General features: G+C 37.7%; 5 protein-coding genes across 17 annotated transcripts in view; 4 read left to right on the forward strand and 1 right to left on the reverse strand.

Annotated features, from left to right (window-relative positions):
• Positions 1-14,448, forward strand: part of Scalloped (TEA domain transcription factor 1 homolog scalloped) — a 128,798-nt gene extending 114,350 nt beyond the window's left edge. For 10 of the 11 annotated variants that reach the window (XM_076433261.1, XM_076433256.1, XM_076433260.1 and 7 more), the window contains 5 exons: positions 627-782; positions 6,045-6,260; positions 6,867-7,096; positions 8,087-8,321; positions 8,466-14,448. In XM_076433261.1, coding sequence (XP_076289376.1) covers positions 627-782; positions 6,045-6,260; positions 6,867-7,096; positions 8,087-8,321; positions 8,466-8,579 — 951 coding nt within the window. In that variant the 3' untranslated portion in view covers positions 8,580-14,448. The remainder of the gene's footprint in view (positions 1-626; positions 783-6,044; positions 6,261-6,866; positions 7,097-8,086; positions 8,322-8,465) is intronic. The other variant, XM_076433267.1, reaches the window with a different exon arrangement.
• Positions 14,449-15,241: 793 nt separating this feature from the next.
• On the forward strand, positions 15,242-16,342 carry Pomp (proteasome maturation protein). Its single transcript, XM_076433287.1, has 5 exons — positions 15,242-15,401; positions 15,587-15,684; positions 15,785-15,845; positions 15,919-16,094; positions 16,165-16,342. The coding sequence occupies exons 1-5, from the start codon at positions 15,399-15,401 to the stop codon at positions 16,250-16,252; spliced, it is 426 nt and encodes a 141-aa protein (XP_076289402.1). The 5' UTR covers positions 15,242-15,398; the 3' UTR covers positions 16,253-16,342.
• Positions 16,343-16,775: 433 nt separating this feature from the next.
• Positions 16,776-19,070, forward strand: LOC143213421 (betaine-homocysteine S-methyltransferase). Of its 3 annotated transcripts, XM_076433268.1 has the most exons (3): positions 16,776-16,875; positions 17,313-18,834; positions 18,930-19,070. In XM_076433268.1, exons 1-2 carry the CDS (start codon positions 16,791-16,793, stop codon positions 18,293-18,295), a joined length of 1,068 nt encoding a protein of 355 aa, XP_076289383.1. In that variant the 5' UTR covers positions 16,776-16,790; the 3' UTR covers positions 18,296-18,834; positions 18,930-19,070. The 3 variants fall into 3 exon arrangements, with proteins under 3 accessions (XP_076289383.1, XP_076289384.1, XP_076289385.1); XM_076433269.1 differs by lacking the exons at positions 16,776-16,875; positions 18,930-19,070 and adding an exon at positions 16,885-17,209 and having other exon boundaries at positions 17,313-18,295; XM_076433270.1 differs by lacking the exons at positions 16,776-16,875; positions 18,930-19,070 and adding an exon at positions 16,885-17,110 and having other exon boundaries at positions 17,313-18,295.
• Positions 18,936-21,077, forward strand: LOC143213425 (betaine-homocysteine S-methyltransferase). The gene has a single exon (XM_076433274.1). It carries the CDS (start codon positions 19,087-19,089, stop codon positions 20,047-20,049), a length of 963 nt encoding a protein of 320 aa, XP_076289389.1. The 5' UTR covers positions 18,936-19,086; the 3' UTR covers positions 20,050-21,077.
• On the reverse strand, positions 20,266-25,153 carry Leurs (Leucyl-tRNA synthetase). The gene is made up of 13 exons (XM_076433242.1): positions 24,999-25,153; positions 24,535-24,747; positions 24,258-24,470; positions 24,027-24,188; positions 22,804-23,947; positions 22,594-22,732; positions 22,250-22,520; positions 21,803-22,050; positions 21,482-21,716; positions 21,148-21,405; positions 20,862-21,077; positions 20,560-20,785; positions 20,266-20,483 (listed from the first exon to the last, which is right to left on the reverse strand). The coding sequence occupies exons 1-13, from the start codon at positions 24,999-25,001 to the stop codon at positions 20,266-20,268; spliced, it is 3,546 nt and encodes a 1,181-aa protein (XP_076289357.1). The 5' UTR covers positions 25,002-25,153.
• Positions 25,154-25,258: the final 105 nt, after the last annotated feature.

Here is a 25,258-nt window from a genome sequence, read left to right on the forward strand (position 1 = left end):
TGTAGTCACTAATATCATAATTTTATTTAAATTTATATTAAATTTTTCTATAAGCAAGTGTGCATACAAAATTTCAGCAAGATTGGACTATGAAAAGAGGTTTGAAATTCGATTACAAGATTTCACGCATACAACAACAACACGGCAAGTTAATATAAGCGTGGTAAAAAATGGCAGTTGTAGGCCGAAAATCATGAAAAATTGCAATTTTCACCACGTTTGATCCTTTATAATTCGTAAAGCAATTAACCAATTTCAATGGAATTTTCTGAACATATATAATTTATACGTGTTTACAAAACACATTGAACGCGCTGAAAAAGTTGTTAAAACCGATTTTTACTATTGTTTTTCTCAATTCCAACCAAATATATTTTTTCAGCGTATTTATTAGACTTCATTTACTAAACTAATTCTTCGAGCCTTACAGAGAAATTGAAGTCGTTTGGTCCACTGATAAAAAAGTTATCCTGATTTCAAGTGTGTGCGATCAATTATGTGCGTGACAGTATTTTCCAAATCTTCTTATTGCCCAACGCGCGCGGGTTGGATTGTGGTGGCGGGGGTTTCCCGCGACGCGACACGGCGATGCGTTGTAAGTTGTAATCGGTTTGACGATTTGTTAGGATCATGCCGCCAAGGAGAAGGCGCTCCAGACAATGTCGAGCATGTCGAGTGCCCAGATAGTATCAGCTGGGAGTGCGATACACAACAAGATGCCCCCTGCCCTCGTGGGGCCCCTTGCCCTTCACGCTTCCACCCCTGTCTCCTATCCCGGAGCGGTAAGTCCCGATCACGAGAAACCCCTTGGAACGATTTTCTGTTTCTTTTACTGTTTCTTTTTCTTCTTCTTCTTCTTCTTATTTTCCGTTTTCTATTCTTTTCTTTTCGTTTTTGTTTTTCTTTTTTGTCGGACTGCGATACCTTTGAAAGGAGCCACGAGCTTTGGGGCGAGACGACGAGACACGGTAGTCGATAAGAGAGAAAGAGAGAAAGATGGTTTAACGAGCCAGAAAAGTACTTGCACACAGTGATTCTCGAGAAATCTTGGTCGAATTTTATCCAGTTAATCCGTCGAACTAATCTTTCTGACTGCGGACCTTTATGCAAAATAAAAATTGCCTGCTTCGATTGCAAGAAATAGAATTATTTCTTCCCTTAATGATTTTAATAGAGGAGAAATCATATATTCATACATTGACATCGTCAATGTTTAAAATTTTGTATTTCATCTACTCAATTTTGCTATAAATGCATAAAGATCCGAAGTCTACTCATGAGGTCTCACAACTGGTTACAAAAGCTATTATTACCTGAGCCACCGCGCCGTATGCTTTACTTGAGTATTCGGTTAGTTCATAATTGTGTATGAAATAATATAATACAATACGGAATAATTAATTATCTAGAGATTAAATACTTTTATTTTCGTAGAAAAATACTAATAAATCGGCGTTCTGCTTCTCACAGTCGATGCAAACAATTTTTATTTTGCATAAAGATCCGCAGTCTATTCATGAGATACCCGAGTAATTTTTGTTTATCCGGATATCTCGTAAGTAGACACCGGATATGCTGCATTCATGACAGAAATGAGTAGTCCTAATTTAAGACAGTAAAAACATAGAAGAATTTTTATATTAATATTAAGGAAGAAAAGAAATTTCTATTTGACTCAAGTTTGTTGCAATTCAAGTAGAAAATTTGTATTTTGCATAAAGATCCGCTGTCTACTCACAAATACTTAACACATTAGCTACCGGTGATTATTCCATAATTGTTGAAAATCTATGATTCGCGGCTGAGGATTTTTTAAAAGAATCCTTCAATAGCAGCAGCAATTTTAATCATAAACCAACAACTCTCAATAACAAAATCCAATAATTTCCTTCGAGATTATTGCGTGAAAGAAGAATCTTAAGCTTCCATTTGGTGCAGCACAATTATTGAGAAGCCTATTAACCCTTAGTATTCGAGAGGCGACTCTGAGGCGCCACTGAAAATAGCTGTACCATTATTCTAAATATTGTTTACATTATTAACTAACACTGTACGAGGTATTATATCAATTTCATATCCAGCTGATTTAAAAAATCCCAGATAATGGAAATATTCTAGGTCGCGGAATAAATGTTGAATTTTCCAGTTAAACTATTAGGTCGGAAAGAAATTCCTTGCGATTTTTATTATGTAATCAAAATAACAAAAACCGTAAGAACATTCTTTCCGGCCTAATAGCTCCGAGTGCAAAGGGTTAATAGGCTACCGGTAGATAAAGTGTTAAGAAGAACTAACCGGCAGGCATCGAAGTCGGGAGCAAATGCAATTGGCACGCTGTGGGCTGTGGCCCGAGTATAACTCGCGTATCGTTGGAAATCGATAGCTGGCTAACCGTCCCGATGCATCGTCGTCTACGCATTACGTATCCGGGAATGATCGAGAATACTCGATCGCCGAGAAGAACGGTGTCTCGTCGTCTTGAAGACGCATATAATCTGACCGCTGTACCGTCGGTTGGTTGGCTTCTTCTTTGACATTCGTCTCTGTTTTTCTAACCGCTTCGCCCTGCAACCGTCTTAATCCGCTTGCGTAGGGCGATCTCTATCGTGTGGTTTGTCGACTGACCCAATTTTCATTCGTGCCTAGATCGACCATCGTAAACTTCTACGTTTGTCGGATGTCGCTCGATCCGAGTACCTTCGCTCTTCATGTTAATCGAGACCCGACTCGAGAACGTTGATCCCGACGCGGCGCTCAACTCGTCGCGTCGCTGATCATTTCGTCCGGAGAGCGCGAAGGAGCTCCGACAACTCGCTCGAACCACTCCGACTATCTACGTTTCATTTACCACTTCCAAAGAGGATCGAACGCAGTGTAGATGCGACTATCTTCGAAACTGTAACACTTTGAACGATTCTCTCGGAAAGATCTAGTAAATTTGTCGTTTCTCTCGGCGTATGGTGTACAGTGACCTCTTTTAATACGTCACTGACTGTTTTAATACAGTAAATCCTCTACAGTCGCAAGAAGATCGTACACGATGAATGCAAAATACAGGGTGGTCCATTTATCTTGAGACAGTCAATTATTACGGAAACCAGCAGGAATATGAAGAAATGTTTTATATAACATATTCTTCATATGAAGGGGCACATTTAATGGCGCTATGCACATTTTTCCATAAGGGCCCTTTAAGGGCCAGATGAAGGGCAACTTGATTTTTTCAATTGGAATTTGAAATAAAAATATGAAATAATTAAATAATTAAGAATATGAAGTAAAAAATATGCGTTTCCATTTGGAAAAATGAGGGCCTTTTTTATTAATTGGCATTTATGGAAAAATGTGCATGGCCCCATTACATGTGCCCCTTCATATGAAGAATATTTTATATAAAACATTTTTTTATATTCCTGCTGGTTTCCGTAATAATTGATTGTCTCAAGAAAAATGGAACACCCTGTATATACCCTCCACTATAGTAATCTGACCTCGGCTCGGGTATGTCGGTGTGAACCACTACTAATGCGTCACGGAGAGTCGCAGTCGCCGGCACAGTTCAAAGGCCCGTACGTCCTCACAATGTAATACCAATATAAAATCTTTTTTATTATTACGTATTTTGTTATGAAACTTTCACCAATCTATTTGTGGCATTTTTCTGATTAAAATAAGACCAAACACGATATAATTTCAACTGTGTTTAGTGGTTTAATTGGCGATGACAGTTTCGGGCGCAAGGAAGGACAGCGTATGGGAAAGAAAGAGTACGGTTTCTCTTTACACGCGCTGTCCTTCTTTTCGTTCGGCTCGGTCTTTGAAGCTCAAAAAAATAGCGTCCGTCTACGAACTTTGCAAACAAACCTCCCCGAGGCTTTTGCGACTATAGAGGATTTACTGTATTGGTCTTTTTGAGAAGTTAGAACAATTGGTTTGCTACACAATGTGACAAAAATTTTTAATTCACAATTACTGAAATAATCAAACTTATGTCATAAGAAATGAGTGAAGAAAGTCTAAATAAAATCGAACTTGTCATTCATATAAGGGTTAGTGTTAAAAAGCTTACCATCTTTCCAACAGTGTCCGAATATTAGTGTGTCACTGTTGACAAAGAACGACGAGAAGCACGAAATCTTGCAATCGCTGTCGCGAATACTTTGGTTCTCTTTTTTAATGGTGTTTCAAAGGAAGCTCTCGTCAGCATCTACACTGCGGAACGTCGCTCGCGAAAGGTTCTGTGACAAAAACTAACCATCCCGACGAGACAGCAACCCTTTGCTCTCTGCTGTTACGCCCTTGGGGGCCCTTGTTGTGTATTGTTCAATTTGTCCGTTGCTCTATCTTTTTACATATCACCTGGGCACATACATGTATTTACACATATACACACACATATAATATGCGCACACGAACAGGTACACGCGCGTATACATGATTCGCGGGTAGCGTACACGGTATTCCCTCCTTATGATCGCACCGTAGACTTCGCGGAGAGCAGTGGACACGATTTCCGGCTCTTTCTTTCCGATTTGGCTCGCTACGGTATCGTTCTCTCTCTTTCTACCTCGGATAACGCGACAATGGCGTACGTAGATCGACAATGTGCGATTATGTAGAGGCAATACCGTGTATCGTCGACCCTGTTCATATATGTATGTATGTGTGCATTATCGGCATAGTTAGACGTTGCGAAACATTGTTGTGGCTTACGAAACTGTCTTTCTCTCTTCGCATAATACCACTACCACTACACTTTCCTTCGCTTACGTTCGTACCTATATGTTTTTATTCTCGTCTGGTTGCTGTTGCTGTTGCTGCTGCTGTTGTTGTTGTTCTTCTTCGTATCGTTGTTGTGTTTTTTCTTCCGCCCCGTATTGAAAAGCATTTTCGCGATCGTTCCTCGCCCGAGGGCTCGATGGCTCGATGGTTCGACGGCTTACGGTGAAAGATAAGATCTCCTCGTTGTACAATTTCAATGTTCCCCGGTTAGCGTTGCGCGCGGAATCCGATGAAAAATCTCGTCTTACGGATACTCGATTCTCAGTGGAGCCTCCATTGCGCGAAGAAACTCTACACGCGACCAATTCCATGGAACGTTTCCTCTGCGTCTTCCAAGTGTTTCGCGGTTGAAATTTATATGTACAATGAAGTGCAATGAAGACTCCGCTGTTTTCTTTTTCTTTTTTTCTTTTCGTTAGAATTGTCTCACACGTTGACTGCCGTAGCGTTCATCGGTCGATCCTTGCACGCCAAGGTTTACCCCACCGTTCAAAATAATTAGGATATTTTCTGGCTAGTTTAGCGTGAAAAGTTTCTGGCATGGTCATTCTTTTACACGCGTTATTTAGAAGTCTCCCGTATACGCACAGACCCGCGACAAACGTAGAAATACGTGCCCGTGATTGTAAAAGTGGTCCAAGTGGAAATTGAACACATTATTTTAGAGTAAATTAATACAATGTACGTTTTACGGTATTGTGATAAACGAATTGTTAAATATGTAGTGCTTGGTAATTCAACATTTATGACAGGCCCTTTCCAAAAGAAGTTTGCCGACCCCTGCTCTAGAAGATATTACAAAATTTCTCTGAATGTCCATTCCTTACTCGCCAATATAGTAATTTATAGTCTTATTATGAGAATTTGTGCAAAGATGTTAAATACACAAAGGTTTAAAAGAATCTATACATTTGGTTGACTACACAAATGTTAAAAAAGAGCAGTAATTTGACCCAGTTCCCAGACTCACCCTGTATCTGTACGGACCCCGACGAGATTCTTGTGAAAATGGCGCTCGGCAGTCAACACGATAAGAACGTTTCTGTCGGTGAGCGTTCGAGCGTTTGGAAATAAAGTTAGTCGAAATACTAATGCTAACGATAAGAGCCTGTTCCTAAGGGTACGAGTAGAACGGTACCAGCGAAGAGAGTGAAGCTTAGCAACGAATTAGCTCGCTAATATCGCAGCTCCATTGTACTGGTACCCTTAGTCGAAGACGCCGCGTTGCTGTTTGAAAATGAAAGGAATCGTCGACTTTTCAGCAATTTTGGCAGCCGGGCCTGCAGCCAGGAACATCTCAGGATGTCAAGCCATTTTCGCAGCCGGCGTACACCGGAAAGCCAGCGACGGCGGTCTCGAGCGGCGACATGGTCCAGGCTCAACCACCCCCGCCATGGGAAGGACGTGCCATTGCAACCCACAAGCTTAGGCTTGTCGAGTTCTCGGCCTACATGGATCAACAGAGAGATCAGGATATTGTAAGCGATACGTTTTCCATCGTTTCGACTTTTCTAGAATTAAGGCGGTGGACTCGTTTCCTGGATTGCAAGGGTGCGGGATTCGCCTCTTCTCGCTCGATAATACAAACACAGACTTTTTCAGTAGTCAAAAACGCTAGACAAAAGGTCCATCTAGGGCGCTATCTCCCTCAAAAGTCCTATTTTTTCGTTTGCGAGGCGTAATTTGCATTATTCCGCTATTTTCATAGCTACACGCGCAGTTGTATGCTACCGAATAATGCAAATTACGCTGCCGAATAATGCAAATCAGCCATCGTAAACGAAAAAGTAGGACTTTCGAGTGCGTTTGAATGCAAATTGCGCTGCCGAATAATGCAAATTGCGTAAACGAAGAAATAGGACTTTTATCTAGCGTTTTTGACTACTGAAAAACCCCGTGTTTGTATTATCAGGAAACGAGAAGGCGAATCCTGCACCCTTGCAATCCTGGAAAAAGGAGTAGTCTACCCCAAACACTTGTGGATCATCCCCGGTCGATAAAATTCTATCGAATGGTGGAAACGATAAACCGTCGTTTTCTACGTTGATCAACTTCTTGATTGTTGGAAACTTTTCCATTTCCAGTATCATAAACACCTGTTCGTCCACATAGGAGGATCCGCGACTTACGCGGACCCATTGCTAGAGGCTGTTGACGTTAGGCAGATATATGACAAATTCCCGGAGAAAAAGGGTGGTCTAAAGGAACTTTACGATAAAGGACCTCAGGCGGCTTTCTTCCTCGTTAAATTTTGGGCTGATCTCAATACTAACATCCAAGACGAGGCTGGAGCGTTCTACGGTGTGACGAGCCAGTAAGTTGTATTTACTCACTGTTTTGTCTTTTCTATATCACGTTAAATTCACACTTTTGTAAATCAATTTCACCCTTTTGCAAATTAATTTAATCCATTAGGAATATTTAAAATTAATTACTTATTTGTTTCGATTAAATTGTATATTTATAAGACGCGATATTCAATACGCGCTTCAATAAATACATATAAAATATTCAAATCGATTAATCAGAAAATGGCTACAATGAATATACATACCAACATACAGTTTTCATGCATTACGAAGTTAATGAATTGGTAATTACTAGACTGCGAATCTTTATGCAATTATGACTTTTGAAAATTTATATTAAATATTTATATTAAATAAAAAAAGGATATTCTATTTTATTCCACTTTTTTTACCACGTTTTTATTAGCTCGCTTTCTTGTCTGTCTGTCTGTCTGTTTGTTCGGTACAAATTTTGCAATTAATTTTAAACTAACTTCCCGATGAGAGCTAGAGACTTGAAATTTTAAACATAGCTCAGAACTGGATGACATAAAATATTCTTTTCTAGCCCCATACAGATTCCTAACCCCGTACAGATAGTCCTGAAAATTTGTGATTGTGAATTTTTAATATCTATGAAAATACTTGTAAGATTTAAAACGAAAAACGTGAGGTGCATGCAATAGATAATTGATGCATGAACACGTGGAATCGATTTGCAAAAAGGTGGAATCGATTTGCATATGGTAGAATATGATACGGGCGAATTTGGACTGCAAAACGTATACTGTTATCGTTGGATACCATCCACGTGTGCTCCTGTCCATGGTGACTCCTTCTGAATTCCAGAGAGATGCTGTCAAGTGTAATTAATTTTAAATATTCCTAATGGGTGAAATTCATTTGCAAAAGGGTGAAATCGATTTGCGTAAGGTTGAAATTGGCAAAAGGGTGAATCTCGAGTGCAATGATTCGCTGTGAATCGTCGTTAATGTTACGTATTCGTTTGTCCACAGGTACGAGAGCAACGAGAACATGACGATAACATGTTCGACGAAAGTTTGCTCTTTCGGTAAACAAGTGGTGGAAAAAGTGGAAACGGAATACGCTAGGTTTGAAAACGGCAGGTTCGTCTACCGGATTAGTCGTTCGCCGATGTGCGAGTACATGATCAACTTTATACACAAGTTGAAGCACCTGCCGGAAAAGTACATGATGAACAGCGTACTCGAGAATTTCACTATTCTCCAGGTATGACGTTTAACGAGCAGAACAGCTAAACTCGGATCCTCCAAGTCCATCTTCCGTTTCTCCATCTCGGGGAAGATCGGTGTTGTGGCTTGGCGTTTGCTTCGCCCTCGTAAATCGAACGACAAAGTTCTCCTCTGATTTCAGGTTGTCACGAATAGGGATACGCAGGAAACGTTACTGTGTACGGCATACGTGTTCGAAGTGTCGACGTCCGAGCACGGTGCGCAACATCACATATACAGATTGATCAAGGACTAGCCTGCTTGAACCTGCTCGCCATGCAGCCATCCACCCCCATCAGTGCCTACCATCACATTTAAAAAAAAATCATCCATACGCGCAAATACACGATTACACACAGGGATTTCTAATAACCTTTTGAAGTGTCGTGGTTAACACGTTCGACCACCATAAGGGGGTAGACTCGGTTCCAGGATGAAAAAGCGGAAAAGATAATACAAAGAGGATGTTTCAGTAATCAAAAGCGCTAGACAAAAGATCAATCCAGGCCTTATTTTTACCTTTATAAAGCGTAATTTGCATTGGTAGCTATTTTCACAGAGCTGCGACAGCTACATGCTGTCTCCAATGCAAATTACTCCTCTTTTTTTACATAACTAATTTTGATTTTACGCAAATGTAAAAATAGGACTTTTTAACGCATCTGCGGTCTAGATTGATCTTTCATCTAGCGCTTTTCACTATTGAAAAAGCTCATCCAGCACCCTTGCAATCCTAGAAACGAGTCCACCGCCATAAGTCTCGTCAAGACCCTTCGTTTCTTTCGTTTCTCTTCCTCTTCCTACTTTTCTTTTCCTTTTGACGTTTTTTTTTTTATATCGCTTTGTATCCACCTCGACCGTCGACGTCGGTGCAAGTATAATATTTACACGCAGCAAATATTGTATTTGCACCATGTACACGGGTTTCGTAGTTTTTAATCGATTTTGCATGTCGCGGATGTGTATCTTTTTACCGATTTGATCTTGTTTAGCAGCTACGGAGTGACCAATCCTAGAGATTCCCTTTAACAACTGTACGCTTCAAAGGGTTAAGCGACAAGCGTGATCACGTTGTCGTAAAACACACACGTGGCCCCGCGAGACACGATACGAAGAACGTTCTCGTTTCCACGAGGTTTTCACGAGGTCTCGTTTCGAAAATGTTCCATCGTCGAGCAAAATTCATAGAGAAGTATTTCAACGATTCGCGAACGAATCCGAACGATTGTCCAATTAGATGGTAAATACGATACGGCTGAGAATTTTAAACGGTTGAATTTTTAACGAGACCGTTCGTTCGACTCGACGCTCGAGAACATTTTCCAAGAAACTCCTTAGAGAGAACTTGAAACTCGTACACACGCCACCCGCAACCACGCGCAAACACACATACATACACGAACACGTACACACACTCTCTCACTCTCTCTCTCTCTCTCTCTCTCTCTCTCTCTCTCTCTCTCTTTCACACACACACACGTTAAAAGTACTGGCCAGCCCGAGCTTGAGTTTGATTCAGAAAACTGATAAAAAGTTGTAACAAATAATTGGTACGCGTGTTTTAATAGATCGTGGAGAAAGGATTTTTCCCGGCATCCTGTGCAGGGAGCACGTTCGAGATTTCGAAAAAACGAAAAGAAAAAAAAGAAAAAGTTGTAAATTTTATATTGAGAAGCAGATGTAATCGTATATATATTTTATGAATATTCCGCGTCATTTTGCTCCACGGAACGAGTCGAAAACGATATCGTCGGGATTTTAATACAGAGATATAATAAACGTTAAGTTAAAATTGACAATAAATTTGGTATGAGAAGTGCGTCGGTGATAGCTGTATGTACCAAGAAGAAAAAAAATAGAAACGAGAGAAAAAAGCAAAAAAAAAATAGAAGAAGAAGAAGAGGCGTCGAAAAAAATAGTAGAGAAACAGACTCTGATCTCGGAAAGGCGTGGTACTCAACACAATTTAGTATTATAGTTTTATTATTAAACTAGCAAATAGATCAGACAAGACATCCACACACAGATATACATATATTACATATAAGAGTATATATGTTAAATATTAATGCAATGATTACGATTTACATTGTTATAAATGATCGTGTATAAAGTTATCTAAGTGATTTCTAAGTTTTAAAACGAAATGGAAGTTTAATAGAGATAGAGAGGTATGCCATTATTACGATTTCTTTTAAGTTTCCTTGGTTTACGTTACGGAATTTCTTTTTTGTCATTTTCTCGTTTCTCTCTCTCTCTCTCTCTCTCTCCTCTTTCTTCTCCCTTTTTTTTTAATTCCGAAAAGATGTTCAAGTCAAAAAGCATAGCTTGGTAAAAGGTTGCACACACACACACACATACACACACACCTTCGCTGAAACTTTATATTCTATTTCTATTCGAAACATCGTTCTCCATCGCTCTTTTTAGCTGTAATGTTGCAAAACGTTTTAATTCGCGACTGATCGGATTCTAAGATGAACGAAACTGGGACATTGGTCGTCGTTTTTATAAAATTCATTGTTTCCTTGTTTTTATTCAACAGAAGGGACAGTCTCTGTTTTAATCCAGCCAGCCACTTTTAGGCAGCGACACTTGCAATTAGATTAGAGGGATGTGTTTGTATTTCTTGTAATCATTTTACTTCTCGTACTCTAAGCTCTTTCCTTTCTATATTCTCTTACGCGAATATTTTTCATACGTAGCATACTCGAAGTTTGTTTCTATCTTTCTACCATACTCGCTATACGATGCAACCGATTTTTCATCTGTACACGCGACTATCATCTTTCGTTCGACGGGGAGACATTTCTCTCTGTTAAACTTTGCGAATTTAACGATCTCACGACTTGTCGTCCGGGGGATCTCGAAGTTCAAGAATAATCGCATCCACAATCAAACAAAACACACATATATACGTACACGCAAACACCGGATGTCGTCACACGCGCACACCAGTGATACCAAAACCTTGAGTCCTCCGTCTCGACGAAGAACAATCGATAACGCGATTTCATTGAAGCTCTCTAAATTTGAGCACGCGTTTACAAAGTTCACGCGAATCTTTCTTGTCAATGTGTTTCGTACTTAAACAACGTCTCTCAACACGCATGGACCACGACGAATGCTCGACCCAGAGATTTTCTTTGATTCGATCATGATAACGCCAATGTCTGACGCGTTCGCTCCTACCATTTCATTTTTACCATTGAAAAATCATGAAACAAGGACAGTAAACATAGTAAAGTCCCAAGCTAAGTCAATTCTCGGTTCTGTGCTGTGACATAGATCGTAAACATAACTAATCTTCTTTATTTTTCATTATTTTTTAATGGGACTTTGACCAATATTCTTGTGGCATTTTCCTTATGAAAATTATACCAAATATGATATATTTCCCATTCGAACCGTCACCTCTGTCGGACTTAGAATGGGTCTTTACTGTACTATTAAAACTAATGAAATTTGAAGTGACGATTTCTCAGTTTCAATCGGTCAATTCTGTCGAATGAATACAACGACAAGCCTCGCGTATTTGTCATAAATACACTGCGTATCTTTATGCGAAATAAAAATTGTCCGCATCGATTGCAAGAAATAGAAACTAAACTGAATACACTTATCAGAGAAAGAAGAATGTAAATGAAACGGGTTTGGATATGTATTTGGTTCTTCCTTCTCTTATTGTGTAGTTAAAAACAAATATAACTTCCACAAATATAAATTACAACAAAGTTCGAGAGAAAATTGTTTAAAATAAGTGGCAGTCAAGGAACTGTCCTTTGAAGTAAATTTTAAAAAGGGTTAATGATTTTAATAAAAGAGAAATCATATGTCGATATCTTCAATTTCTTGAATTTTTCAATTTCATCTATTCAATCTTGCTATAAATGCATAAAGATCCGCAGTCAAGTAAATCTTAATTAGCGGCGGCACGTACCTAATTGGTGCGACGAAAATGATGTCAGCGAACGCGTTAGCAGCGTATGCGCGGCCATGAAACAGTATCCTGCGGTTTATTTGATTTCATTTGATTCGCATCTCTCGTGAAATCCCAACCGTGTGTATGCACAGAGAACTAATCTATGGTATTGTTTAAATCCGATCGATTATGTGTTCGAAAAGAAATGTGCTTGCCCGTATTGGCGGCGGACATTTACTCATACATATATATATACAGGAGAGAATCATTGTATAATTTAAGAGAATATTAATAATACTTACCTGTATTTTTTACGTTAATTAACTTTTACGCAACAAGTGGCAATGTATTTTGATCTCTGTTTTAGTCAGAAATAACGTCGCTTTTTATTTTTGGGGTGAGAATTGAATTTGCTAAGTGATCGACTGAATATATCAAAGGAAGAACTTTATATTTTAGATGGTAACGTTACGTGGCTTTCGTTCGATAACTGGCAGCTTTCAAACAATTTTTTTTTTTTTTAATTATTGTTACCTATTCTCTCTTCTTTTTTGTTTTGTAATGATTGACCGTAAGTCTTGTTCTTTTTTTTATATATATAAATATATATATATGTATATGTATTTATATGTATATTTATATTTATTATGTATAGATATAGATATATATATAAATATTATTATCTATACATTGTAATCTTGCAAAATTTGTAAGCGTTAAGGTGAAATTGGAACCATCGAGATGTTCTTTACGCGAAGAGTTAGTTCATTGTTTGTAAGTGTAACGAAAATTTTTTAAACGATCCGCGCGAACTTATTACATGGGAATAGAGAAACGATTCCTTGAAAAAAAGAAAATGTAAATGGATTTTTAATAAATGATGAACAAATGTGATCGACGATTTTTATAAATGTTATTCCGTTCGATGATTAGTTCGGCAACATCTGATGGTTTCAAATCGTCTCGCAATATAAAGACGTTCTTCATCGAGGAAACAACACGAACCCGCGAAATATCTTCGAAAGATACTCAAGCGTCGTTTTACTAATGCGAATTTTAATTTTGATTTTGATTTCGATTTTGATTTTGAGTTTGACTTTGATTTTGATTTCGATTCTGATTTTCTTTTGATTTTGAATTCGATTTCGATCTCGATCTTGATTTCGACGATTAAAAAAAACGGAAAAACAAAAGCAAGGGAGGAGTATATGAAATCGAAAAAAAAGAGAAAAAAACGGAGCACCGATACTAATATTATTAACATTATCGAATAATGATTTTAAAATAAGCGAATTACATTTATAAGGAAAGATTATGAAAATATATATTTATCTATGTCTTCTGTGAAGATAGAAAATAGCACTCTCTCACTCTATATCGATGATATCGGACAGGAAAAAAAAATCGAAATCCAATAAAAGATACAAACGCAGAAGTAGATTAGGAAAGGGAAAAAAGGAAGCGCGTGAAAATAAAGAAAAGAACGATAATGAAAACGAATTCGCACTGTACACAATACATGTTACAATCGATGACGAGAACCAGAAATTTGTTAAATATCTTTGTACATATTTACATAATGATCATCAAAAGAGAAGTTCCAGTGGCTGCATGTTTGCGTATTGTGTATAGACTTCCACGAGAACGAAAATTCTTTAACTTGTAAATTCTCTGCCGAATTCGGTTACAATCTTTCAAACTGAAGCGCAAACAATCCTTTGTCTGTATTTTCATAGAGACTCGCCTCTGCCTATCAAGAAAAACATTATTATTCGATTCGGAAGATTTTCTTTGCGTTGCGTTCATCATAAAACAGAAATTCGTTCCAACAACTCCGTGAAATCTCTATGAAAACATTGACTTTTATTATATGAAATTTTGTATTATTCAAGGAAAAAAACGCTCGCGCTTATTTAAAATTTCTATTCCTTCATATCCTGGAACTGCCATATCAAAGAATTGAGCTTGATTATAAAAATGAATTAAATGAAATATTGATCGGAACGAATGGGATCTACCTGTATATTATCATAAATAAAATGAAACGAGGATCAAAGTAGTTGATTTAACAAGTAAATGAAGAATGAAATGATATATCATTAAATTAGAGGTTTAAAAATATAATAGAATTCAGTATATGTACAGTATTTGAAAAACATGTTTATAATTTGTATGGAAAATAAATAATTGATATAAAAAGAAACTGTATTTATTCGTTCAACCTCTAACAGTAATATTTTAGGAACTGAAGAATATTCCGCATCGATGTTGTGCGACAAAATTCCAGCCAGAGTCCTGTGATAAACAAATATACATATTACGATTTTATAATTTTTGTAAAAATAGTCTCTTCAAGAATAGTGGCGGATGTTAATAATGAAGAATTCTATTTTATCGACATTGCACAACAGTATTAAATTGCCATCTAACGGAGAACACCCGAACTATATAGACAAACATTTTCTGTATGAATCTACAATGAATAAACCATGTAATAAAAACACATATATGCTTATTTATTGATTGAACCGCCAATTTTTCACAAACGTCCGACTTGTCGTTGAGTTGCTCTACTGAAATTTCGTACCACCTTCTTCGATATCATATTCTCCTAATACAAAATTTATTTTTCGAGGTTTGCTCAAATTTTCGACCGTCTGACTTGTCGTTGAGTTGTACTACTGATTTCGTGCCACCTCCTTCGATATCATAGTCTCCTAATACAAAACTCAATTGTCGAGATTTTCGAAAAATTTTCGCAAAATCGAACTTTGTATTAGGAGCACATGATATCGAAGGAGGTGGCACGAAATTCAGTAGGACAACTCAACAACAAGTCAGACTGTCGGAAAAAATTGGTGGTTCAATAAATATTTATGTAGACGCGCTTGTTTATTACAATATGTTTGATCTTCTCTATCGGTAACGTTAGGCTTGCAGTTTCACTGTTTCGTTACAACGCGAAGGCGCTGTACAGTGCAGAGAGTTCCAAATCTATATACAGATCATGTATATCATGACCTATGACCACGCCGTGCGTGAAACGTCAAGTCACACTTCGATAAGTTTATGAACAGTATACAAATATCGCGAATTCATCCAAAGTGACTTTTGTGCTTTCTATAAAAGATTAAACTAACTACATCCGAAATAATGGTAAAAAATGATGTCATCTTTAGATTTAATTGGAAAAAAAACTACCAGTTTTACACAACAATTTTAACACATTTATGTCTGTTTATTGTGAGGTTATCTCGCAAAATATATTCACAATATCCTGCAACTTAAAATAAATAATTATATGCATGCAACAATACAATTAATGTAATTAAAATTTTCAGAGTTTCAATTTGCCATCAATTGTCCCGAAACCGACTGTCGATGAAAAATTCGACGTCCCCAGTGGCAGTTATGGTCTACCGAATCCCATGATTTCAGGGTATGAATAACAATTTTATATATATAACATTGTTAAAAAAATGTCATTTAATGTCACATCGCTTATGTTGCTTTCGTCTTATTATTTTCTTACTCTCCAGGCCGTCGGGAGTTAGACAAAGCATAGGTTTCTCCCATCCATTAGAAGCTTCCGAAAGAAATGTAAGAAACTTACTTTGAGAATCATAGTAATATTATCATTTTTATACGATATACAACCATAGGTTTCTTTCAGTTTCAAAAGAATCGTGACTGCATGAATATGGCGTTGCTTAGAAACACTCAGGGAATACACGCGCCAATACGTATAGCAATGGAATTAAAAGCTACTGAGCACATTGGAAGATTACCGTTCCTACCGTCGTCAAATTTAATGAGAGATGTTCTACTTGGAAGAGACGAGGATATAGGGTAAAAACTTTGCTCGATAATTCTCCGTAGACAGCATTATAGATTTCTGATGTTCTATTTTGTGTCCTAGGTTCGAAGACATACTGAATACACCAGAATTTAGAGAACAAATGGGCCAACCTCATGCTGTCATTGAAAAGAGTTTGGGAATATTGTGAAATCTTTGTTCAACGTGTAACATGATTTTGTATTATTGGATATGTTAAGTAACAATAAATGTTTGATTTCTGTCTAATACATACATATAATGTGTAATGTATTTTCAACAACACTATGGCATTCTTATCACCCATTAGCGTACATTAAATCGGCTCGAAGCAATTTTAATTAAAAAATCAAGACATTTCTTTCAACCCAGATAATTTTTATTCTATGTAATTTTCCTGCACATCGAATTCAACCTGTTTTCTCATACACACACACACACAACAGTTGAGCTTTTTACAATTTATAAAACACAGACGAATTGAATAATATTAAAACTGTTTCGAATAATGGTATGGCAATTTTTACTGACGCCTCAAAGTCACCATTCGAATGCACAAAGAGTTAAACGAAGATACAAAAGATATAAACATAATATGTTTTCACATTTTTATAAATATCGTTTAAAATTTCCAGGCAGAATCATAATTAAGTAAAAATGAAGTTAGAACAAAATGGAATGATAGAAATTAAATCATAATAAAATCATAGATGAATTTCGAGAAACATTCAGTTTTTAAAAGCCGGTCAATTCGTGGACGTATTTACACGCTACGTGTACAATGTGTGCATACATGTATGTAGAAGTAATGCATATGTATACATTATATGTACAATGCGAATTTTATCAAATTAGTATATTGAGCTTTAATACCGATAAGATCTATAAATAAATGTCAAATTGCGACGTTCCTTTTTAATAATTTTCGTAGAGAATGATAAACGTCTTTCGAGTCAGCGTCTACCGCAAACATAAAAGGTTATCGCGATAAATTGCAAGCCTTTGATAGGAGATACGAAATTATTGTCTGGTCGGTATATATTTTAATCATATTCTTATACAATGTAGTAAGGAGAAATTTGTGCGCTGCTACTTTCATTAAGTCATTTTCAATTAATCTACGGTCTACGTACGTAAATAATTTGATTCTTGAACGTCTGACAAAGAAGGCCAAGAAGAATTACAATTTATATATGTATTATTACGTAAGTATATATATCTTCTTGTTTCAGTACTTATAGCGAGAAAGATGGACATTAAGATTTTGGATGGCGGATTTAGCGCGCAATTGTCTACTCATGTCGGTGCAAAAATCGACGGTGATCCCTTATGGACAGCACGATTTTTAGCAACAAATCCTGACGCGGTTTATGCAACACATTTAGATTTTCTACGAGCAGGAGCGGATATCATAGAAACCAATACTTATCAAGCCTCGATTCCTGGTTTAATGAAACATTTATCTATAACCGAAGAAGAAAGTAAACATTTATTACGCGAAGCTGTAAATCTCGCCAGAAGAGCAGTTACCGATTACATTGAAGAAACATCAGGAAAGGAAGAAATTGAAAATAGAAAACCATTAATTGTTGGCTCTTGCGGACCTTACGGTGCTAGCTTACACGATGGTTCTGAATACAATGGAGCCTACGGTAAAACCACATCGCGGGAAACTATGAAACAATGGCACAAGACACGTATCGATGTTTTAATAGAAGCTGGCGTTGACCTGTTAGCTTTAGAAACTATACCTTGTTATCAGGAAGCAGAAGCATTGGTAGAACTTTTACAAGAATATCCAAATATTAAAGCGTGGCTTTCATTCTCTTGCGAGAGAAACAGTCGAAATATAGTGGATGGAAGCAATTTCGAAAAAGTAGCCACACGATGTTATAAAATGGCTTTACCGGGACAGCTAATCGCCATTGGCGTCAATTGTCTTGCTCCCACTGATGTAACTAACTTATTGAAAGACATTAACAAAAACGAAGACGAATTTATCCCGCTCATAGCATACCCTAACAGCGGCGAAATATATTCCCCAACCAAAGGATGGGTGTGGAACGAACACTGTAATTCCGTAGAAAGCTTTATTCCAGAATGGTTGGACATCGGTGTACGATACCTTGGAGGCTGTTGCAGAATGTATTCGGAGAATATAAAGGCTATCCGAAGAGAAGTCAACAGTTTCAAGAAGAAAAATACGTCGAAATAATTTTTCACGAATTTTCCTCGGGAAGTCGACCGTTTCCGCAATTTACTTGAATCGAGTAAAACTTGTTTTGTACTCGTAAAATAATTTTAACTCAATGTATACGGATAAATCTACTTTTTATACAAATTATGTAACTCTCATTAATATCCTGATTATCCTGTTTATGACTAGACAGCGGATCTTTGTGCAAAATAAGCATTTTCTTCCTGGATTGCAACAAACTCGAGTAAACAGAAATTTTTTAATTCTACTAATGTTATCACTGTGTTAGATTACAGCTACTCATTTTTCTCACGAATGCATAAAATCCGCTGTCTACTTATCAGCTGACGGATATTCAAAAATAAATATTTACTATAGTTATCATGCCAGAGTCAGATATACTATTCGAAGCGTTTGAAAATAGTACAATACACACTTACACATAGGTATCGGTGTTCTAGATAAACACGCAATTAATTATAACATAGGAAAGGGACGTATAAAAGAATGAGAAACGTGTGCGTGGTTGATACAAGAGAGATCCACTCCCGACATAGGTATAAAAAGAGAAGTATAATCTTGTATCTTTTTTTGTTAAACCTTGGTCAATAAAATACTTATCTGAAATTCTACTTGGACTTTGGATTGACAGCATTACACTGCAGCCACTCGAAGAAAGTATTGCCTCAGAATTTCAGAAGCATTTAAGCAATCAAGGCGTGCATGTGCATCTGTAAAAGTTGATTCGTCGCGGTACAATCGTTTCTGTACAAATTAGTCATAAAGATCGAATAATATTAAAGAGGATCATGTCAACGACGATAAAAGTGTTGGACGGTGGATTTTCTACGCAATTAGCGACTCACGTGGGTGACATAATAGATGGTGATCCTCTGTGGACAGCGGGATTTCTCGTAACAAATCCAAGTGCCATTATCTCCACACACTTGGATTTTTTAAGAGCTGGTGCGGAGATCATTCTTACGAATACTTACCAAGCATCCATCGACGGTTATTTTAAATATATAGGTCTGACGAAGGAGGAGAGCCTGAACTTATTTTGCAAAGCTGTCGAGTACGCCAGGGAAGCTGTGAACTTGTACAAAGCAGAAATAAGGGGCGAAGAAAATATTGCAAACGAGAATCCAGTGATTGCTGGATCTATTGGACCATATGGCGCTTGCTTGCACGATGCGTCCGAGTATACCGGTAAATACTGTTCGTCGGTGTCCGAGAAGATGCTTATGGACTGGCACAGGCCTCGTATCGATAAATTGATTGCCAGTGGCATCGACGTGCTGGCAATAGAAACAATACCTTGTAAACGAGAAGCTGAAGCCCTGGTTACTCTTCTAAAAGAATACCCGAACACTAAAGCGTGGTTGTCCTTTTCTTGTCGCGACGATGGACATAGTATAGCCGACGGATCTAGTTTCCACGACGTTGTCACGGAATGCTATAGAAAAGCTTCGCCAGGACAGATTCTAGGAATTGGCGTTAACTGCATCGCACCGCAAAGTGTGACGCCTTTGTTGAAACAAATCAATGGGAATCGATGTAAAGAAGAATTCATACCTCTGGTAGTGTATCCTAACAGCGGTGATAAATATACCGTGGAGTCCGGATGGATAAAAAAGGAAGGAGGATACAGTTTACATCAATTTGTACACGAATGGTTGGATCTAGGTGTTAGATACATAGGTGGATGTTGTAGGACAAATGCGGAAGACATAAAGAAAATACGGGCCGAGGTGAAATCATGGCGGAACTGAAAAAATAAACTTTGAACATTTCTATGTAACACTGTTTTAAATATATATGTAAGAAATAAACTATTTTTCAATCGAAGCACGAGGAGTCGAAGATAAGTCTCGTTAGATCGATTTATTTCTTTCTTTGATCAGTACAAAAATGATATATTTAAATATTCGTGTTTAAGAGGATGACTTTTGTACCAAGAAAAGTATTAATTAATTCCGAGGTATACACTAACTGTCTTCCGACCGAACTATGTACACTAACTCATTACCAATGTCATGTAAATTTCCATTAACGTTAAGCTGTATGGTTTTGTTTTCTATATCTACATTAAATACAGAGTTAGGAGGAATTTCAATTTTACCTTTCAATATATCATCAGCGACTGGTTTGGTTCTAGGTCCTAAACAAGGGTCGCTGTGTCGGTATAGAGAAACGGACGACGGGTCTGCAACATAACAATCATGATAGATTATGGTAAATTACACACATGCGTAAATACAAGCGCACCAGACAATACTCACTCTTTATAAGTTTGCTTTGCTTCGTAATTCGCGAGATGACATTCGTACCGTTGTCTTTATTCATGATCATTACACTCATTCTAAATAGACCGTTGTATTTCTGTGGATTAATAACGCATACCGAAAGACCAGAATTCGAGAAGTTTATGTACGGCGAACCTGGACAGCATTCTTCTCTCGTTTTCTCGGGAGCTTCATCGGTATACTTTATCACGATGTTTTCCACCTACATTGAAATCATTAAAAGGGTCGAACTCAACTGACATAGAATTTCTATATACATCTAGTAAACATATGCTTACGTCCAAAGTGTTTTCAAGATATTTCTTATTATCTTGCAGAACTTTGAATTCATCGAAATCTAAAGTTAAATTGAGCGCGTTCAATCCAATCTGCTCCATTTTCCCCCTCATAAATTGTACAAACGGCATCACTCGTTTCATATACTTCTTCAGATCTTGCAGCTTTCCCAACTCTGTCGCTATAATTTTATTTTCTGGCAGTTTATTGCCATTAGCCTGTAAGATGATTCAACGTTTCTTTTTTCAATTGAAATACACAAGTCAATTTGATTTAATAGCTACTTACAACATACAAGTTTTTCATTGTGGTTAAAACAGCACTTTGCCAAGCGGGATAGGTTTTCGCTACCCAAATTGTACCATCCGTAGGTTTTTGTACAACGGTTGCTTCATCTTTTCCTTTCGGTCCTTTTTTGGGTGTCATATAACCCTTTAAGAGGATCCTGAACGAATGAGCAGCATCCATTAAATACTGGGACGATTTTATAAGAATTTCATCGATTTCCTCTACTTGGGGCCATTTAGCATTCAATATGCTATCTTTCTGTATATTCAAAAGCTTCGTATTATTGTAATTATTACAATTATTTCGGTACGGTGAAGAAGTATCAAATACTCACATTACCAATTAGTTTCCACACATATTCCGACACATGCGGACAAATAGGAGACAAAAGGAGAATTTGAATTTTGATAAATCTCATAATCAATGTCCAATTTGCATTGTCTAGCGTGGTCAATTGCAAGTACTTATCCCTTGCCGCTTGCAATTCGAAAAAGCCTGTTTTCAACGCTTCTTTGTAGAACATTTTCGAATAATTATCTCCAGTTTCGCGTATTTTTAGATTGATCTCGCTAATCGAATAACAAACATAGTACTTATTTTAATAGATAGAACCATAGTAATAACGACTACAAAATATTTCAATAAATAGAAGTACCTATCGAACACCTTGTCGTTGAACGTATGTGGTTTTCCTTGTCTAAAAGTACTTTTAGAGGCTAATACTTCTTTGACCCATTCGATGAAGTTGTATAGTCGAAGAATTCCAGCGTCTGCCATGCTTTCGACAAAGTTCGCGTCTTCTACGGAATCGCCAGAATCGGCTAAACAAAGCCGCGTACCGTCAGCCGAGAACTTTTCTATCGCTTCGGCGAGCGTTAGGAAATTGCCTTCCGATTTTGACATCTAATAAAATAATTAGGAGTACTCTCTTTGTGCAGGTAACGATATACACATCGCGTAATTTAAACGACTACAGTAACTCCCATTAATATTTGGACACTCTCAAAAAAACGATAACCCACATAAAAAAGTTGCGAAATACAACTTCTAGTATTTTCTCTGCAGTTCCGACAACTTGCAACTCTTTTTCTTAGATATTTACCTTAGACGAGTTCAATAGAATGTGACCATTCGCTCGTATTCCTTTCGGCCATAAATCTGGCTGTTCAGGCCAAATTGCGGTGTGGTTGTAAATGAAAAAGGTCAAATGGTTCTGGATTAAATCTTTCCCGGAAACTCTTAAATCTACCGGGTACCAGTATTGGAATTCACGTCGCATGTGCTCCAATGCCTGCTTTTTTATGCTTGTTTTCGGTAGCTTAGCATCTTTGAAGAAGATGTAGTCCCACACTTCCGGCGTCATGTCCTTAGCCCTAGGTAGAAGTTATCAGTTACCATATTTTAGTATTGTCCGCACGAACGCATAAATATTTGTTTAAACTTTACTTGATGTTGTATATATTCGGTTTGTCGCCTTTGAACGTTCCTCCTTGCAATAAATGCGCAACAGTGTAGTAAGCCATGTAGATCGTCGAATCGGAAAGGGATTCGATCAACCAGCTTTCGTCCCACGGCAATTTAGTACCTATAATTCACAATCATTAAAGATGGATTTCTTTTCGACAGAATACTTCGATTTTATCAAAAGATAATCACCGAGGCCATAAGTCCTTGAACACGCGTACTCGTGCAGCCAGTCGAGACAGGCTAAGAAATTCTTTCTGACTTCGTCGTGGAAAGTATTGAGATTTCTTAAAGCTTCCATAGCCTCGGCTTTCCAACTTGCTTCACCATAATCCAGATACCATTGATCACACAAAGCTACCACGCAGTCGTCGTTCGATCGAGACGTGACCGTTTTCTCCGGCTCGTAATATACAACTGCTTTCCCTTCGTCTATTAGTTCCTTTTGTATTTGTTTCTTCGCATCCTGGACCTTGCTTCCCTTATATTTACCAACTAGCAGGACCCCGTCGTAGAAACCTTTTAGATACGCCATCTCTTTTGCTTCCAACAATTTCGCTTTGTCATTCTGAGATTGAATTTTTAGTTTGTCGTACAAGGTGACCGCGGTTAATTTACCAAATTCTGGTACCTCGATTACAGGTATAGGGTCGTAAGGTAGCACCATTTCGTCGGCTATCCCATATTTTTTTCTGAAAGCCTCCTTTTTCTTCAGATCTACTAAAGCCGCGTAATCATCGGGAGAATCGCTAGGCACCGAAGTAACAACCCCAGTCCCTTTGTCATCTTTTATAGTCAACATCGGTAAAGTATAAATGACTTTGTTGCTTGTAAGAGGTGCTTCTAAAGCTAATCCCATTATATCATTCCCGGAAAGTTTCAATTCAGTGGATATCTTTCCTTCTTCTTTGAAAAAATTTTGGTAAGCCATGTTTCTCGCTGCTCTCTCCGTTGATATATAGACATCTCCGTTCGACAGAGAGTAAGCGATATATGTTATCTCTGGATGAACCCAACAATTCGTTTGACCGTACATTGTTTCTGGTCTCAGAGTCGCAGCTACCAAGTAGACAGACTTCCCGGAAAGACTCTTTAGATTTACCGGGTAAGGCTCCTTCAGTTTCATTTTAATCAGCGTGTATTCTTGAGGCCCTACTCCCTCTCCCGACGACCGATCGTGATCCATACAAGGCTGACCATCCTTCGGCGAATAGATTGTGTATCTTTTACCAAACTTTATCTTATTTCTGGTCTTCAAATGTTGAAACTGCCAGCGAACAAATGAATCGAAAAACAGATTTGCATCTGTCGTGATAAATGTTCTACGCCAATCCACCTAAAACAAATAGATACATTGTTCATATTTTATGTCACTGTATTCGAAAAGTATAATAAGAGATTTTCGATCGACTTACGTGTAATCCGATAGACTTTAAATCTTGCACAGCAAGAGGTGGGAAATAGTCTAACCAATAAGCAGAATCAGCAAAGTTCTTTATATCTTCGTCTTCCACACCGAGCGTTTGCATAATTTGCCACTGATACTTGGCGGTAGCTGTTTTCGCAACTGCTTTACTCTGAAATTATTCAGGAATTTCTAAATATCACATTGGGAAAATATTCCGTACACTATATTGTTGCATTACCTTCGTTCCCTTACTCTTATCTTTTATTACTATATCGTCTACAACTTGTTGTTCTATCACAGTTTCCTCTTTGGGAAATTTTGGTGGATATCCGTACAACTCCATTTCCCTCTTCAATTTATCCGCGCATGCTTTGATGGGCATGCCGGTACAATGGAATCCAAACGGGAAGAGTACTTTCTTTCCCAAGAGCCGATTGTACCGTGCAGCAAACTACGTAGAATAGCATTTACACACATTAATCGGAACACGTTGAATATTTTCATTAAATACTCACTTCGCATTTTGACAATGAAAATATGTGGCCAAGATGAAGTCTTCCATTCATATAAGGAAAAGGAAAAGTTGCGAGGAACTTTTCGTCCGGAGATTTTCTGGCTTCCAAAGGCGCATCTTGTTCGTATACCTTTTCGGCCTCCCACTTGGCTTGTACATCTTTTTCAATCTTCTGAAGATATTCTACCTTGAACGTTCCTTTCCTTTCTGTTGTCTATGAATTAACAATAAACACAAAATATATTTTTAAAATGCCAAAAGCATGCTCTCCGTGTCTGATAATTGTTAATATGTCAAATGACTGAAAACACATTGAATTGTACCGTATGCGACTCGGTCAAATTCGCCGGTATGAAGGTTATTTACTCTACTTAATTCGTTGGTACGGGTGAAATGTTTGTTCAAGTATCCGACAATGAATTATTTCGTTATTCTTTCGAATAGAGGAGACAAATGAATAATTACCATTTTGTTGTCAACAATAAATTACAAATGTATCGTAAGCACGATTGAGCACGATCGAATAGTAACCCCGTACACGTGACGTCAAGTAACAGTAACAGCAGGTAACAGCGGTAAGGCACAAGGTAAACCTAACCTAGCTCATGACATTCATGACTCATGACGATCAATGACGATGGCACCTGAAGATAAGGGTTTTATGATGCAATTTCAAGGAAATATGTGCATAGACCACGGTATAGACGTTTAAATAAAATTAATTT

This window comes from Lasioglossum baleicum, chromosome 11 (genome assembly GCF_051020765.1).
Source record: "Lasioglossum baleicum chromosome 11, iyLasBale1, whole genome shotgun sequence".
Classification (NCBI taxonomy): Eukaryota; Metazoa; Arthropoda; class Insecta; order Hymenoptera; family Halictidae; genus Lasioglossum; species Lasioglossum baleicum.

What these genes read in the sequence shown, in the direction of transcription:
- Pomp (XM_076433287.1), top strand. An exon ending in CCGAATCCCATGATTTCAGG is followed by an intron (nt 15,685 to 15,784) that starts GTATGAATAACA and finishes CTTACTCTCCAG; the next exon opens with GCCGTCGGGAGTTAGACAAA. An exon ending in TAGAAGCTTCCGAAAGAAAT is followed by an intron (nt 15,846 to 15,918) that starts GTAAGAAACTTA and finishes GGTTTCTTTCAG; the next exon opens with TTTCAAAAGAATCGTGACTG.
- LOC143213421 (XM_076433268.1), top strand. Translation starts at nt 16,791, where the DNA reads ATGAATTTCGAGAAACATTCAGTTTTTAAAAGCCGGTCAATTCGTGGA. An exon ending in TGTACAATGTGTGCATACAT is followed by an intron (nt 16,876 to 17,312) that starts GTATGTAGAAGT and finishes TTCTTGTTTCAG; the next exon opens with TACTTATAGCGAGAAAGATG.
- LOC143213425 (XM_076433274.1), top strand. Translation starts at nt 19,087, where the DNA reads ATGTCAACGACGATAAAAGTGTTGGACGGTGGATTTTCTACGCAATTA.
- Leurs (XM_076433242.1), bottom strand. An exon ending in TAAAGTCTATCGGATTACAC is followed by an intron (nt 23,948 to 24,026) that starts GTAAGTCGATCG and finishes TATTTGTTTTAG; the next exon opens with GTGGATTGGCGTAGAACATT. An exon ending in AACGACAAGGTGTTCGATAG is followed by an intron (nt 21,717 to 21,802) that starts GTACTTCTATTT and finishes TTATTCGATTAG; the next exon opens with CGAGATCAATCTAAAAATAC.